A 15,883-nucleotide genomic window follows, 5' to 3' on the forward strand; every position below is an offset into this window, starting at 1 on the left:
GCACACCGAGTCGCGAAAGACAGCTTTAAAGGTTGGCACTTGCAGATAAGGAACAACATTCAGGGCACCTTTGGCACCTACCAAGCTAACTAATCTGTCCAGGCAGTAATGAATGGCAGCTTAGATCTCGGTTGGCACCGACACTTGGCCTCCCTCCATCTTCACCAACCGACGGTCGCTATATCGCACAATGGTGTTACTACAGAAAAGTCAGAAATTAGACTAGTCTAGAGTAATTCACGGGTGCCTCTAAGGCGCATGTATTATGATTAAAATTATAATTAGATCGATATAGAATGCTAGCCCCCAATCTCAGCCTCTCCAGGCAATGGCCACTGGCTACAACCTGGAAGGGAATCAGACGACCCGCCATCCGAATTATGCAGCATAGGCCTCGAATACTGTTACAATATGCAGTTTCTCATCAAGTTCGATGTAAACATCTTTAATTATCTTGCTCAGCTGCTTTCCAGCGTCGAGGTTGTTTATGCGCCGGTCACAAAAAAGGCAATCGTCTTTTTGTTGAGAGGTGGTGGGTGCGGGTGCCCGACTCGGGCAAGGGTGACGTGACAGCGCTCGGCTGGTTCCCCACTCTAGTACGGCATTGCACCATACCCCATGAAAGTGGGACACGCTCACCTGAGTTGGAAAGTCGTGCTCTGCGATAACGACTCGCTGGGTCGTCTCCCCTCCTGTACCGGCCGTCCTCCCGCCGACCATCCTTGAGCTTATCTTTTACAACACTCGTCGAAGCGGAATAAAATTATGTGAGCGCGGCAACTAAACATCAAACCGGCCATGACAGATATTTGACTTCATCGAACAATCTTTTGATTTTCCTGTGATTTGCACTTCAAGCCTAGGGTCCAGTCCTTAGCTTCTTCATTGTTCATTGATTGGCGTTTGCTTGACATCATCCATTCCATCCTATCTAACTAGAGGTACCAAATACATTTGAATAGAGTTTGCGACTCGAATAATCCCAAGGGACCCAGGAATCTTCTCCGAGTCGGCCTCCACTGCTATCGGATTTCCTCTATCGACTTTCATACACCTCACCCTCTGTTTTTTTTTTTTTGGTTGCATGGGCTCGTGCGAGCGCCCAAACACACTCTCTATACCATAATCCAGACTATTCACACACGCTATTGTTTGTCTGTTTCTTTGCTATCTCGAAACCTCTCATACGTTCTTTGGGCTTGCGGGAAGCCCGACGACTGCGATGGCTTTCCATCAGCCAACTGCGAGGCAATCTAGCAACCGCACCACAGCTCCTGTTGCACTACAAAATAGGCCCAGTCAGCTCAATCTTGCCATAGATTCGCAAGCGGCATCTCCTGCCGCCGTCGAAGGTTCACAGACATGGGTCCTATTTTCACCAGCTGACGATGCAACTACCACAACATCCTATCTGTCATCCTTACAGACTCCCGGCCGGTCGCGAGCCAGCGAGCTAGGGAGCGGCAGCCTCAATACTGTTGGAAGATCTGATTTGAACTCAGCACCTGAGAACTCGGCTGTGAGGTCGGTGCTGTCGGTCGATGACGATGAGTTGGATGGCCTGGATAGCCACCTGCCCGAGTTCCGAACAGCTCCGCACCAGCACTCAGAGGCATCTCACTCTGTGCCGGTTCTACCTAGACACGATGGCCTCGGCTCGTTCAGACTGGATACGAGAGGGATCGAGAACGAGATGCAGGAGCACATATATGCTTTCGAGCGTTATAATCCCAGGCGGCAACAGCGCCAGCGAGAAGCGACAGACCTGAACAACCTCATGCAACTCGACCAGCTCGAGAGCGGTACCGCCGAGGCCGAGCGTATGTCACGCATTGAGGCATGGCAGCAGGAACAAAGCCAGTTGCTTATCGAAGCTGTCCGAAAGGAGACGAGGAAGAGAAGGTATTCTGGTGGAAACCCTTTGCTTTCCCGAAGACGAGAAGCTGCAGCCGCTGCGGCGGCCCTGGAACCTACCACGCAAGGAGGCGAGTGGCACGAGCAAGACGCCCTAGCTTACGCATCCGAGGAGGGTGAAGGTATCTTTAGCAAACTGACCCGGAAAGTATTACGCGATCTGATGGGCGTGGATGGCCGAGTCCTCTCTATGCTTCTGGGGGAGACTGCTTCGGAAGAGGATGCCAGCCACTTGTCGAGTATAGCCAAGGCACCGACAACCGACGATGAAATGTCCACCATGGCCCCCGCAACAGGTGGCAGCACGGGGTCTGAACTTATGGCAGTTTGGTCGCCACGCTTGGTAGAGCGCATTGCTCGTGAACTCGGACTATTGGTGCAGCGCATGTACACGCATCACCCAGGCGCCTTCTCGACATATTCTCACCTGCAACAAATGCAGTTTCCGTATGCCGGGCTACCAATGATTCCAGAAACCGATATTCCATCAGGGGCAGACCCATCCCTTCAAGATAGTCATATGGCCCGGGATGTCGACAACGACTACAAGATTGACGCCAGCGGCAGCATGCCCCAGACAATGATGCCACAATTCCAACCTACCATCTCCCAGCAGCAACAGGACATGACCCAGCCAATGGCACACCCTCGAGGATCAAGTGAAGATATTGGAAATTCAGGGGTCCCAGAGCAAGCCCCCTCGACGTTCACGCAGCAGGAATGGGAACAGGACTTGGATGTTAGACTCGTGTTCCGATATCTTCGATCGCGATTCTCATCCGACGCTTCGAAAACGACATCATCAACATCCACCACCCGCTCGGCGTCGCACCACACAACCGCAGCTCAAGAGGCGGCCGCTCGTGCCGCACGTGTCAGGCTTCACCACCCCCTTGTGGGCCGCAACCTTGCCCGCAGGGCTGTCATCCAACACAACCATCCTCATACTGCTGCGGCTGGGACCAACAGCCAAACGGGGGCTTCGCCAGTCTCCCCAGTCTTGCAACACCTTCATCAACGACCAGGGGGCAGTTGCGCAAGCCAGAGCACAACGGCAAGGTCGGCCAGGCGACCTGGCACAAGACGCAGCGGGAGCTTCAGCGCATCAGGGGCATCACGGCACTCGAGTCGGCATTTCTGGGACCTCGGGTGTGGCTCAGTTGCATCCAGTAGCATGATCGCTAGTACTGGCCCTATGGGCAGCTGGGGCGAGGTCTAATCCGAGCCCGAGGTGATTCATCTTTCACTCTGAACGTGGCACATGGATGCTGAAGGTGTTTGTGCATTGTTTTGGGTCCCTTCTAATTCTGTCAATTTCTTAGAATTATCTGTTTGGTTTAGATACCTCCCCTATTTGCATTTTGTGGAATATGACTTTGAGTTTTCTACCAATTTTTTATTTTATTTTTGTTCATTTATTTCATTTTCACTCCTTGGGGTATCGAATCGATGCTTACAGGGCCTGTTGGTGCATATACGGTTGATGGATAGTTTCTCATGTAAAGTATAATCGCAGTCGGAGTAACATAGCTACATAGACAATTGAGGGATTTTCCCCTGGTACAGTCAGTCGTCGTGAAATGAGCAAGCGCCAGTTAGTCAAAGCAGAGTAGGGTCTGCAGTCCGAATGCTTTTTAGGATGTATCAAGGGAGGTAGACAGCAGGCGAACCGTTTTGCAGCCTCACCAAGACCCCAGAAACGGAGGAAGGGAGCAACGGGATCTCGGAGACGAGCCGGGCCATGATGTGGACGATGACTACGGTGTGGCTTTGCGGGGTAAGTTTGGAAACAGCGCGGCAATCCAGCCCTTGCCGAAAACCCAATGGCTCTAGAGAAAATGCGTCCCAGGCTGACACAAAAATGGTTAACACAGCGTCTCTACGGTATGCACAAGGCACGGCTGGCTTGATAAGGCCATGGGTGAACCAGAACGAGAGGACAGTGCCCATATATGTTGCCCATTTATTATTCGTCACGTGGATATGATGTTGGATGTGTGGCGAACAGGCAGAACCAGGGCGTGTCCTTCGTTTTGGCATTGATTGGGTCGAGGTGGCACGGGTTTTCATTATGCTGCTGTTGCTACTGCTGCTGCGCATCCGCAAATTGCTCTTGCGATTTCAGCGCACGTTAAGCTGTACTGTCGAGACGGGGCGCTATCTCAGACATTGACAACAATCGGTGTTGTGGTCCGCGACGCGCAAATTGAGTTTGGGCCAATCACAGCAATCGGTCCCGATCCATGATCCTCGTCTTTAGGATCCCTGACGCGTTTCTACGTGTCAATAACAATTCAAGCTTATGGCCTAGAATATGTTGATGAGGAAAAAGCTTCGAGAGATAGCCAAGACATCTGCGTAATTTGAAAATCTCGATATCTCGAATTTCTAGTTATTACTTTAGCGCAACGAAATCACCAAAACTGTGACACATAGTTAGAGAAAGGGAAGACAGGGAGTCATCAAAACCCAGTTCATGTCTACAAATGTCGCGATAAATCGGGCAGCGTTCACGGCAGGTGCGGGGCCGGGTGTGGAGGGGCCCACAAGCACCCCTGTCGAGTCTTGACTGTAGGTACCTCGAGGTCCTTCCCACCACTCTCGGCGGGAACTTTCTGTCCACCCACATATTGCGCATTGGATATCGGCGGGCGCCTTACTTCGACACGCAAGCTAAGCTTCGCAATCCAGAGGAAAAATTGCACTTTGCTTCAAAAAGAACGACGAACTACATACAGACAGCGACTCTAAGCTCTGCAACTGGTACAGGCGCATACACGTCCATGTGAATCTCGCGAGCCCCGCAGTTTGCCTCGACTGCCTTTCTGCGACGATATAAAAGCCCCGCGGTATCGCTTGCGATTTCGTCTTGTTGGATCCGTCCAATCTCTTTCCCGCTCATTCGAGCAGCAGGCCAGCTTCAATCGGTCAGTCTGCTGCTTGCCTGCCGCCTAGAGGCGAATCAACCGCAGTCGGCGGGAACCAACGCCTCCGGCGCTCAGGCCCTAGGAACTAACATAGGTATCTACCTACCTAAGGCACCTTAAGTATAGCAACAAGAATAAGGAAACCTGTTCGGCCATGCCTTAGTGGGAGGGGGACCTCTCGTACTGTGTCTTTTTTTCCCTGGCGCGTCCTTCCTTGCCTGGATGACATCGCCAACCCAGCTAAATCGGACCTACAAACAAACACTCTGATTCCCTTGGATATCCATGGATACGCGCCACCGGAGGATCTTCCCACTCTGTTCTTTTTACGTTCTGGTATCCGTCTAGACATGCTTTTCCGCAAGCCAAATGGCCGCTCCTCCTTACGACACCAATCCCTTTCCTAATAATGCTTTGTTATTTGATATATATACCGATGGCGCTGTTCAGCAGTCACATACTCCGGCTCTAGCTCCAGTTCCAGCACCAGCCAATCTCCCCCGAGGGCCATGCGGGTTCGTCGACCTCACACCCGGTGCTAATGGCGCCCGGTGTGGCTGTCGCCGCTTTTGGAGTAGACCTCACAACCACATGTTGCCGTCCGCAGACCAGCCCTTTTGGTGCATGTGCTCGCACCATGCTTGCTACCACGAGGATGTTCAAGTTGCGCAAACACCACCGGTGCAGACGCCCATCGTCGCCGCACATCCTTTGGATCACGACTCGTTTGGCGGCCAGGAAAACGAGAGGCCGAGGGTAAACAGGGAACCCCTCACTCCAGTCCAAGACATGGCTGCCTTCCAAACACCGGGTAGCTTAGGACAGGCTCTGGACTGGCCCGGTCTCAGCCTCGCCGGTTCTTCTTTCAAACCGGATCTTGCGGTCGTGACTGCGCCGCCGCGGCCACCTTCACCCCATGCCCATCAGGTTGCCCAACCCTCTGGTCATGGTCGAGATGCCTCTCTCCCTGATACGTTACCCTGGACCAACCTTCCCGCTCCAAATCATGACGGACTTGGTCTTCCACCTATACCTTCACAATGTCTATTCAATACTCAATCTTTCTCAACGGCATCGAGCCAGACCGGGTACTTGAGACCCTTTGGTGGTAAAGGTCTCCACACCCTTGACACTAAAGCTACCGCAACACCGAACGATAATTGCGCTCCTCAAGCCGTTCATGGGCCTCCCGGCACCGACCCGGATGCCACTGTACCCAATACGCAAACCTCTTCGCCCTTGGAGCCAATCCCCATGCCCTCAGCGCCAACTCCTAGAGCAGCCTCGACTCAGGATACCAACATTGCACCATCAACAATTCAACCCCAATGTTCTAACGACGAGGCCTTTCGGACCTTGAAAGACACCGTCCAAGACCATGGTCATCGTTTGGATAAGCTGGAGAATCAGTCATTCTCTGTTGCTGGCCATGACGATTGCCACGAGAAATATGACCAAACCGACCTTAAAGTAACCGAACTTGAGTCTCGCGTCGAGGAAGTCGAAAAAAGACTAAATGACGACAACAGCACTGTTGTCAGCAGTATCCGCGGGTCTGCGATCAGTACCAATGTCTCCACCGCTAGTCAAGCGTTCTCCCAGTCCGAGGTTTACAGCAAACTCCAGCAGCTACAGGCACAGGTTAACAGGCTACAGGCCTCCTCGCTACCCACATACAGCTCACCATGGGATGTCGAGGTTGTGGTGATTCCTTTTCCGCTCAAGGGCGTTTGGATGCCAGGACATGAATTCTCGAGTCAGAGGTCAGCAAATATCACGGACACTGCTCCCTGGGATACTCTGGTGGACGAGTGGACGCAGCTGCCAAATACCCACAGCAGAAAAACGCCAGATCCTCAGTCATCCTTGGTTGCCAATTGGCTCGATCAATCAGCATCTTCAGCTTGGCTGCTGCCTAGAGCCTGCGCTCCAGGCCGCATGATCGACGAGCGCCTGCGGAGTCGTGGTCTCATCAAGACCGTATCTGTCAAGGGCTCCGATGCTAGAAGTGTTCAGCTCGCAATTACCGCCGCATTTCACGGGGTCTTCAAAGCCATGCAAGTGGAAACCGCCAGTCGTCGATCGTCCCCAGTAACCAGCGCTATGTTCGATAAGTTCCTGGGACTCAGCCTGCCATGGGTACCACTTCGCAAAATACACAAGGACTCTCGGCTACGGTTCCTATCACCAGCTGAAATGTTGACACCAACACTGTGGGACGTGGCTTTCCTTATGTCCAGTGTCGTTATGAAAGCCACTGGCCTGCATCGCCTCTACATCACCCAACCAGAAGCATATGTGCAAGATAAGATCTCCAGAGACAGCGGGTCTGGTTGGACTTGGCAAAGACTTCGTGAGCTTGCACCAGCGTTACCAGACTCTCAAAGCTCTTCGGCCAGCACGATAGATGCCGAGGAGGACGAGCAGTGTTGGAAATGGAATGATCGCCTAGATCAACTTCCGGCTATCGAGCCTTCTCGCGAGCAGGTGGCTGCAGCAAGCAGGTCTCGATCCACGGCAGCGTCGTCATCACAGGTTTTCTACACTGCACAATCGCCGGCAACTACTCGGGCCAAGAGTCCAGTAATGCTAAGGGAACGAAGAGGCTCAGGACCCCCACACCTAAGAACTGCTTCGATGCCCCAAGCTGGGCCAGTGCTCTCTTCTCCCGCTGGACAGCCTGCGGTGGCCAGAGTCGCATCATACACCGCTATTGCCTCCAAGTCCAGCCCCTATGAGCGGCGGCCTTCGCCCCTGATAGCTCGCCCTAGCCCGCGCCTACCGGTGATGCGGCATGTAGCTTCAGAGGCTGCGATGGTGTCAGCCGTCGGTGCCGCGAAGAGACGATCTGGAGGCGGCCGCGGCAACAGTCGATCCCCTAGTATACGGCCACGAAATACGCCACGATGGAGCACCAACAGCATACGTAGTCGTAGCACTAGTGTAGCATTACGAGATGTTTCGGCCGCACCTGAAGACTACAGGATGCGTGGCACTACACCATTCTGCTACGCGACCCCTTACAGCACTGCACCAGTTGATACGATCAGGGGTCCTGTAGAAGGCCCCTCGTCCACAGGCAACAGTGGGCGGAGAATCAGCAATTCAGGCGAGAATACGGACTACGAAGAATATGGGAGTGGCTCAGATGTGTACGACCAAGAGATGACAAACCAGGGGCTGGATGAGGACTTTGACGACGATGGCGACGACGATGATGATGCAGACCCTGATTTCAACGTCTACCAAGATTACACAGACGAAATGGACGATGATTCCGACCCTGGCGATGACAGCAGGGATTTGGCACGCTCGAAACACTCTACTGCCGAATCGCAAGAGCAACTGAATGCGCAAGTACTCCCCGAAGACGAGGTGTGGCCTGGGATAGAAGACAACATGTCGGATGGCGAAAACATCGATCCGGAGTCTCAGGATATTGACATAGAAGATGCTGCAAGCGATATAAGCAGTCAACCATCAGAATACCCAAGCACCCATCGCGCTTGGCAAGAACAAGGGGCAGTAGGGAGGCAGGGTCTGGATGGAAACGATGTCACAGGGTTCAGGATTCATGAAGACGAGGATGACAATGAGAACGACGCGATGCGTGGAGCAGGATTTGCAACACGCTGGTGACTGGGTTGAGTCTTTGTTTATGAAAGCTTGGGCGGATGAGTACTTTGGGGTTCGTTTGGGATTATATAAGGGAGCAGGGATCGGCGGTTACGCTATCTTGTTATATGGAGTTTGGCGTGCTGTTTTCCATGACCATAGAAGCGAGCGAGCGTTTCTTTCTTTCGTGTCTTTTTTTTTTCATGTATCCGACGGGGGGTAACTCACATGCCAAACTCACCTTCTCTTCTCACTTGACTGGAAATTTCCCCTTGACATACTTTGCTGTACTACTACGACGAAAGGCGTTTGGCACTGGGGCTTGGTAAATGATATAAGAGCGAATCCCAGTAATATTGCGTGTACAACAATGACGAATACAGAGGCAACTTTGATATCGCATCACTTTCCTAAATGGTCAGGTATCTAGTCCAAGTGGCATTCCCTCCCCTCCCGACGGACGTCCTGACCGTGGGTCTGAGGGTTAGCTAGGCCAAAGTTCAAACAGAGACATCCGATTTTTATCCTGTTCTAGGCCTGTCAAGCTCAAGCAAAAACAATTAGGCTTGCCTCGACCAGTATTTGAGGGAAAGATGACTTGGACAGACTATTTACCAAAGCGTCGGGATTCATTGACCTCTTTGGATAATTAAACAATATTTTTTTTTTAACTCCTGGCGCTGATGCAATATAGACAAGAGATCGGAAAATTAATCAAAAGAAAGCAAAAGGCTAGACGATGCGGATTCTTAGATAAGAATCGACCATTGAAAGATATTTAAAGAGGCGCCGAAGAAATCAAACCAAAGACAAGGTTCTTCATGAATCCAATATGCGCTTGCAAGGGACCCGATAGCAAGATTTTGGCAAAGCATTACAACAAACCAGAATACAGTGGTACCCAGCAGATCAAGGCCACGGAAACCCAATATCCATTGGGTCTATTTCAGTTCCAGACAGATAGTCTGAGTCGTCGGTCCATTCCAGCTCATCCCAGCTTGTAAAACCAACTCCCTCGGTCTTTTGCTTCGCGTTGTTCCCCTAAGACTCATATGCCGAAGAAGAGTCGTGCTTGTCATCATTCTCCAAGATCCTGAGTGAGATGCCGTGTCAGCCGAAACCCGTCGGAAAGCCCAAGTACTGAAGTAACTTACGAGTATTGTCTGACTAGATACCCTTCACCTCCAGTCTCCATGTTGATGTTGTACACATAAAACTTGCCATCGCTAGTTACCACCATCACCTGCGGGCTACTACTACTCATCGCAACCACGCTGCGCAGAGGCTCGCCTGTGATGGGGAGCGAGGGGGCAGCGCCTGCTGTATTGTTTTGCCTTGTGGAGGCCGACTTTGGGATTTTAATGAATGCAAAGTCGCGCGCTGGCTCCCACATTTCCGTCACAGTATGTGGCAGATACGAGCCGACAACTCCGGCAACGCTGCGACCCATAATCTGTGAAGAACGACGCAGGATGTTGCTAAAAGAACCACTCTGTCTCCTATTGGCAACGGTTGGGCGGTCCCTAGGAGACGGAGACCCCGCGATGTCGTTAGCTTCGCTGCCACTGCCAGGCGATTCATTGCCACTGTCGTAGCTCCTAGATCTGGCCCAACGGTCTGCGCGCGGAGAACCAGTAATATCCTGTCCTGGGCTGGCTGTCAGGATCTCTCCTGCGCCACCTGCAGCACCAGCTGCACCCGACGCTCCGTTGTTGGGTCCGCCGAGGCGGAAAATGTGCACTGTATCGGATGTTGACGAGACGCAAAGCAGGGTGGAGCTGAGATTAAACGACATGCTATATATTGTCGAGGGATAGGTGCCGCGGCGGAACTGGTACAGCTTCTGCCCCTTCGGCACGGTAAACACCCTGATGATAGTACCAGTCTCGGAAGCCGTCGCCAGAAGCGTGCCCTCGCTGTTTATGGCGATACAGGACAGGGGCGAGCGGTGTGCCTCAATAACGTTGACGGCTTTCAAGGTGATGGCGTCGAAGATGAGAACATCTCCAGAGGTTGGTGGGATATATGTTGGGAGAGGGGGTGCGTGGCTGGGTCGTTTGTCGTCTTTGTCCTCTCGTGGCTTGGGTAGCGGGTAGGCGAGGAAGCAGTTTTCGGACGATGGCGAGAGTGCACATATGGCGCTTGGGTTCGGGGAGGTAGCTATCGTAAATAGAAGTGACATGTTGGCAATGTCGTAGAGGTATATCTCATCCTCAAGGACAACGGCAAGTCGCTTGCGGTTTAGCCTCACGGCTAGCACGGCAGATGGGAAAGTGAGTTCGCAGATAACAGAGCCTCGCTTCGTGTTTTGTATTATCAGGTGTCTCGGGGATAATATTAGGGCGACCAGAGAGGTGGAGAAAAGCATCTCGATTATCGATACATTGCCGTCTTCGCTCGAGAATATCTTGGAGAACGGTTCGGTGTGGTAGATGCGGAAGCCTCTTGAGGTTCCTAGAAGGATGGAAGGGTTAGTCAGTGGAATTGATCGTTATGGATTTGATGAATATCAATATTTGTTTTTCCATACCGACCGCCAGGCACCCGTGGTCCTGGTTGAATGTGATGAAGTTCAGCGTTGCTGTCGCCATGATTCCGAGCAGCCCGGGTTCGCTTTCTTGTCCACTGTCTGTCTGATCTAGGCACACGGCGGACAAGTCGATTTCAAGCCTTTTCAAAGCGAAGCGGCCCTCAAGGGGCAGGCTGAGCTACACGGCGACTAGGCAGCGGGGCCACGGAGGCGGGCTCGGCCAACAATAGTCTTTCGCTTCGAGATCCGGTCAGAGGAGCCGGTGATAAGAGCTCGGAGCCGTAGTGTCGTCGGCTATCGTAGGAAAGCTGGGTGCATCCACATAGAGCTCCAGATACAAAGGAGAGTTGATTTGGGAGGAACCGACACAAGGTAGAACTCTGCAGATACGTCCTTGCAAGAAGCTCAAAGCACGCTCGGTTGGTCTGAACGCGGGGGTGCTGCAGGAGCTACTGTACAGAGTTAATCTACCTAAACAAAGGTGGGTAGCTGGCTCAAGTTAACAGGGAGCTGCAAGCGGGCAATCAAAGTTGAAGGCTTGCTAAAATGTACAAGCATTAGTAGTCACCGTTGAAAGGGTGTATGACAGAACGCTGTTGCAAATGCGACAACAGAATTGTTCCTGCCGGAGAGAAGTTAAAGAGTTCGCATCACGCGAGACACAAGGTCCGGCGAGCACAGCAGCACTAAGAAGCTCTAGGCAATGACGAGCGGGGCTGGGACCACCCCAGTAAGTCCTCAGAATTGGGGCAAGGATTAGTGCACGTGGAGAACCATAGGTCGGTACCATACCAGCGCTGGCCTTAGCAGAGCACATTGATCAACGTCACGTGAACCGACAGCGTTATCTCCAAAGGAAGTCATTTATTACAGTGCGTAGTGATCCTAGATTTTCATCAAATAACTGTGCAGCAGCAAATGTGGTAATTGCACGAAACGAAGTTGATGAGATTTGGATTTTATACAACCCTTTTGATGCGCTCTTTTGGAGTCAACAAGAACGAGCTACTTTCAATATGAAGGACTCAGCTATCAAGAAGCCAAAGTTTGCAAGGCAAAATGACCAGGTTATGGGCGTAAGAGAAACACAAATCCTACTCTTCCTTGGCTTGGGTTTTAGTTTTGGGCCTTTGTGATTTTTGATTTTTGATTTTTTTTTTCTCTCCTCCCCTTGTTGCCCCTCATCATCGTTCATATAGCGGGAAGCTGATTGATATCATCCGCCCACAACCAACCTTGTAGACAAACAATAGCAGTATCGCTTCAAAACGCAGCGTTGAAAAGATTTACTATCCAGATGAGCCTCACTTTTTCCGGTACTTTGTCAAAAAGTTCCAGAGACGAGCTCCGTTGATCAATCGCGGTTACTATTTACGTCTGCATCTCATCGACTGTGTGGTCAGAGACTTTTTGAGAGAGCCGTTGGCGGCCGACAAGAAGACCAAGGTGGTAGTAAACCTGGGTTGTGGAAGGTCAGTGACTCTCCGCCAGGTAAACTTTCTCAAGGAGAAGGCCGTTTATGAAGGCACCAGTTTCTCACTATTCTCATGAGTCTTTAGTGATGTACTCCCCTGGCAATGTCTCACTCGGTATTCCAAAGACTGCGACTCGGTTCTGTTTGTTGATGTCGACTTTCCAGACTTGATCCTCAGGAAACAACATGTCGTCTTGGAAACTCCCGAGCTCAGGGACCGTTTTGAGCCCTTGGAGAAATTCGACACTCCGCCCGTGTTCTTACGCAGCAGTCGATATGTCCAAGTTGGCTGTGACCTCCGCAACATAGGTTCTCTACAGGCAGCCTTGGAATCCCTGGTAGACATCACAGCGGCATCTTTTCTTTTTGTGGCCGAGGTATCCATAACATATATGGAAACTGATGCCGCTGATGCTGTGATCCAATGGGCCAGTAAATTAGGGGACTGTGAGTGCTTGTCTTGTATTTGCTCCCTCCATATCCGGCGTGTATGAAACCTTATTGAAAGAAAAATTCATGAAATTCATGATCAAACAACAGCCACCTTCTGTCTCTTGGAACAGATTCTACCCGATGGTCCACATCACCCGTTCGCACAGACTATGATCAGTCATTTCAAGCGGCTCAATACACCGCTTAAATCCATCGACAAGTACCCCACACAACAGAGTCAGTCTGAACGCTTCCAACAGAGAGGCTGGTCATCTGTTCACTGCTGGACCCTATGGCAGGCATGGGCTGATGACCGCTTTCTGACTGCTGAGGACCGGCGCAAGTTGGATGATGTCGAGGCTTTCGACGAGTGGGAAGAGTTTGCGCTCTTTGGGAGTCACTATGTGTTGCTAAAGGCATCCACTCGAAATCTTCCGTCATCTTCAGAGGCCAAGTCGGTCGACTGCTCGAACTCCTGCCCGCCGCTGCGATCCCTCGACGTAACCCTGCATCACAATGCCAGCCAGAGCACACAAGGTCCTCGTCGTTTCGGGACCGCCATGGTGATCTCTGACGTTTTAGGTCAGAGTCATATTGCCAACGTTCTCGGAACGGGCACGAATCTTAGGCTGAGGTCCCTTGACCTGTATAGCCCTTTGGGCTCAAACGAGGATGCCGGCTTGTCAAAGTGCAGTGGGCCTGCTGGCCGCTTGTGTCATGCATTTACAGATACCGGGGACAATGGCTATCTCCTATCTGGAGGCCGAGCATCGCCCACAGCCCCCATGGACGGATGCTGGGTCTTTGACAAGGGTGTGAAGGATTGGCGTCGAACCCATGATCTCCCGGTCGGTTTGTACCGTCACACCGCTGTGAGGCTCGGCCACTCCAGTCTTGCTCTGACCTTTGGCGGCAAAACTGGAGCCTCCAAGGTTTTCGACGGCTATCTTTTATACCATCCTCAGAAAGGATGGGTTAGGTGTAAAGTCAAGGGCGACATAATTCCTTGTCCCGTATTTGGTGCTGTCGCTTTCTGCTCCAAGGGTACCACCAGGAGGTCGCCACTGTTCAGGGGCGTACTGGCTGGAGGCATAACAGAGGAAGGTGTAATAACCGACCAGATTCTTCGCTGGGAAGTAGAAGTTGGGGGTTTCGCAGTGAGTACAAAAAGTTAGCATTGCATTGTTACCATCATTGCGAAAACTAAGCAGTCTTCCAGGCACCATCTATATCATTCACAAGACTGGACTTGGACAGTAGAGAGCGGAACCTGATCTCCAGGTTTGGTGCTAGCTGCATCAAGCTGACAGAAGAGTACCACGTTATTATTGGCGGCGTCAGGGGTACCAACTTACTCCCACACGACCATGACGTCCTCATCTTGCGTGATGACGGAACTAGCCCAAACTTTTCGATTTGCAGTCGCGTCAACTTCCCGGTGTACCACAAAGATTTGATACCTCGGCACTTGGCAGTCGGTTCATCGATAGCGTGTAATGATCAGGGCCAGATCATCTTGGTTGGGGGAGGGGCTACCTGTTTCTCTATGGGCACATTCTGGACAAAGGGGGCGTATACGTTTCTCATCAATATAGCGCGGCTATCTAATCTGGACACTGTCCCCTATAGCTCAGAAGCTGCTTCCCCGACCCAGGTCAACACGGCGGCCGCACCTACTGAGAACGAAGAAGATACCATTTGGGCCAGCTCAGGGGTGGTGCTCATCTCGGATTCGGACATGAGCGTCTTGAATTCAACGGAGGGGACCCGTAAAGACGCTGCCCAGACTAGCTCAGAGATTCCTCGAGTTAGGCTTACTGCGAAAGAGGACTTTGAAGAGATCCTGCGACAGAGGAAGCCAGTGATAATAGAAGGTGCTTCACTGGGACCCTGCATGACTGCATGGTCCGATGAGTACCTTGTTGAGGCAGTTGGTGCTGATAGAGAAGTATGCATCCTGGATAATCGTTTGAAAGGTTTACATGGCGACTAATACCATTACATAGGTATCGGTACATGAATCCCCCAGTCAAGTGATGGACTTCAACTCCAAAAACTTCCGTTATGTCAACAAGAAGTTTGGCGAATTCGTGCAAGAGATAGCGAGCGGTCAGAAGCTTTACCTGCGCGCCCTCTCCAGCGACGAACCAACCGCTAGAGCCGCCAACCTGCAGGATGATTTTCCTCGACTTGCCAAAGATTTCACCTTGCCCTCGGAGCTAACAATTGTGCGTGATAATATCTTCAGCTCGGTGTTACGCATGTCCGGGCCGGTCAACATGTGGCTGCATTACGATGTGAGTTGAAATTCGAAAAAAAGCGCAGGATACAGATGTGTGCCATGCTTCAATGCAGACTTTTGTTTGGACCTTCGCCTGAAGTTTGGAAACTGACGGATCACATCAAAGGTCATGGCAAACGTGTATTGCCAAATCAGAGGGTCCAAGCGGTTTGTTCTCTTTCCGCCATGCGACATAACCGAGCTTTCAATTGCGCCTGGGGGCTCCAGCTCCAGCATTGATGTGTTCGCCAGCATTCCGGCGCGAACACACCCGCACGAGACAACTCTCGCTGCCGGCGATGTTCTCTTCCTGCCGCCGTTGTGGCTCCACACGGCGACCCCGGCATCCGACTCCCCCGGAGTGGCAGTCAACGTCTTCTTCCGCGACATGGACGCTGGGTACAGTCCAGGTCGCGACGTGTACGGCAACAGAGACCTTGCGGCGTACGAGAAGGCGAGGCGGGACGTCGACAAGATCATGGCCAGCTTCAAATCGCTGCCCGGCGATGCCAGGGAGTTTTACCTAAAGAGGCTGGCCGAAGAGCTACGTCAAGGATCTATGGCAGGGGCATAGATTTTTGCTGGAGAAGGGCGGTTAGTGCAAGATCTGGATTTTGGGTGACGATCAAAAAACGGTGACACGCGGGAGATGGATGATGCGGGAGCTTTCTTTTTTTTTTTTTTTTTTTTTTTTTTTTTTTTTTTTTTTT

At 51.8% G+C, this 15,883-nt stretch overlaps 4 protein-coding genes across 4 annotated transcripts; 3 read left to right on the plus strand and 1 right to left on the minus strand.

Moving 5' to 3' along the window:
* Positions 1 to 1,222: 1,222 nt before the first annotated feature.
* Positions 1,223 to 3,087, plus strand: PpBr36_06260 (uncharacterized protein; the record flags this gene model as incomplete). Its single annotated transcript, XM_029893406.1, has 2 exons — positions 1,223 to 2,809; positions 2,884 to 3,087. 2 exons carry the CDS (start codon positions 1,223 to 1,225, stop codon positions 3,085 to 3,087), a joined length of 1,791 nt encoding a protein of 596 aa, XP_029746328.1.
* A 2,345-nt stretch (positions 3,088 to 5,432) lies between these two features.
* On the plus strand, positions 5,433 to 8,480 carry PpBr36_06261 (uncharacterized protein; the record flags this gene model as incomplete). Its single annotated transcript, XM_029893407.1, has 1 exon — positions 5,433 to 8,480. One exon carries the CDS (start codon positions 5,433 to 5,435, stop codon positions 8,478 to 8,480), a length of 3,048 nt encoding a protein of 1,015 aa, XP_029746332.1.
* A 1,017-nt stretch (positions 8,481 to 9,497) lies between these two features.
* PpBr36_06262 (uncharacterized protein) lies at positions 9,498 to 11,047 on the minus strand (the record flags this gene model as incomplete). The annotated part of the gene is made up of 3 exons (XM_029893408.1): positions 9,498 to 9,549; positions 9,611 to 10,910; positions 10,987 to 11,047. 3 exons carry the CDS (start codon positions 11,045 to 11,047, stop codon positions 9,498 to 9,500), a joined length of 1,413 nt encoding a protein of 470 aa, XP_029746333.1.
* A 955-nt stretch (positions 11,048 to 12,002) lies between these two features.
* On the plus strand, positions 12,003 to 15,747 carry PpBr36_06263 (uncharacterized protein; the record flags this gene model as incomplete). The annotated part of the gene is made up of 7 exons (XM_029893409.1): positions 12,003 to 12,062; positions 12,229 to 12,458; positions 12,546 to 12,907; positions 13,001 to 14,049; positions 14,112 to 14,840; positions 14,899 to 15,189; positions 15,301 to 15,747. The coding sequence occupies 7 exons, from the start codon at positions 12,003 to 12,005 to the stop codon at positions 15,745 to 15,747; spliced, it is 3,168 nt and encodes a 1,055-aa protein (XP_029746334.1).
* Positions 15,748 to 15,883: the final 136 nt, after the last annotated feature.

The sequence above is a fragment of the Pyricularia pennisetigena genome (assembly GCF_004337985.1).
Source record: "Pyricularia pennisetigena strain Br36 chromosome 4 map unlocalized Pyricularia_pennisetigena_Br36_Scf_6, whole genome shotgun sequence".
Lineage (NCBI taxonomy): Eukaryota > Fungi > Ascomycota > Sordariomycetes > Magnaporthales > Pyriculariaceae > Pyricularia > Pyricularia pennisetigena.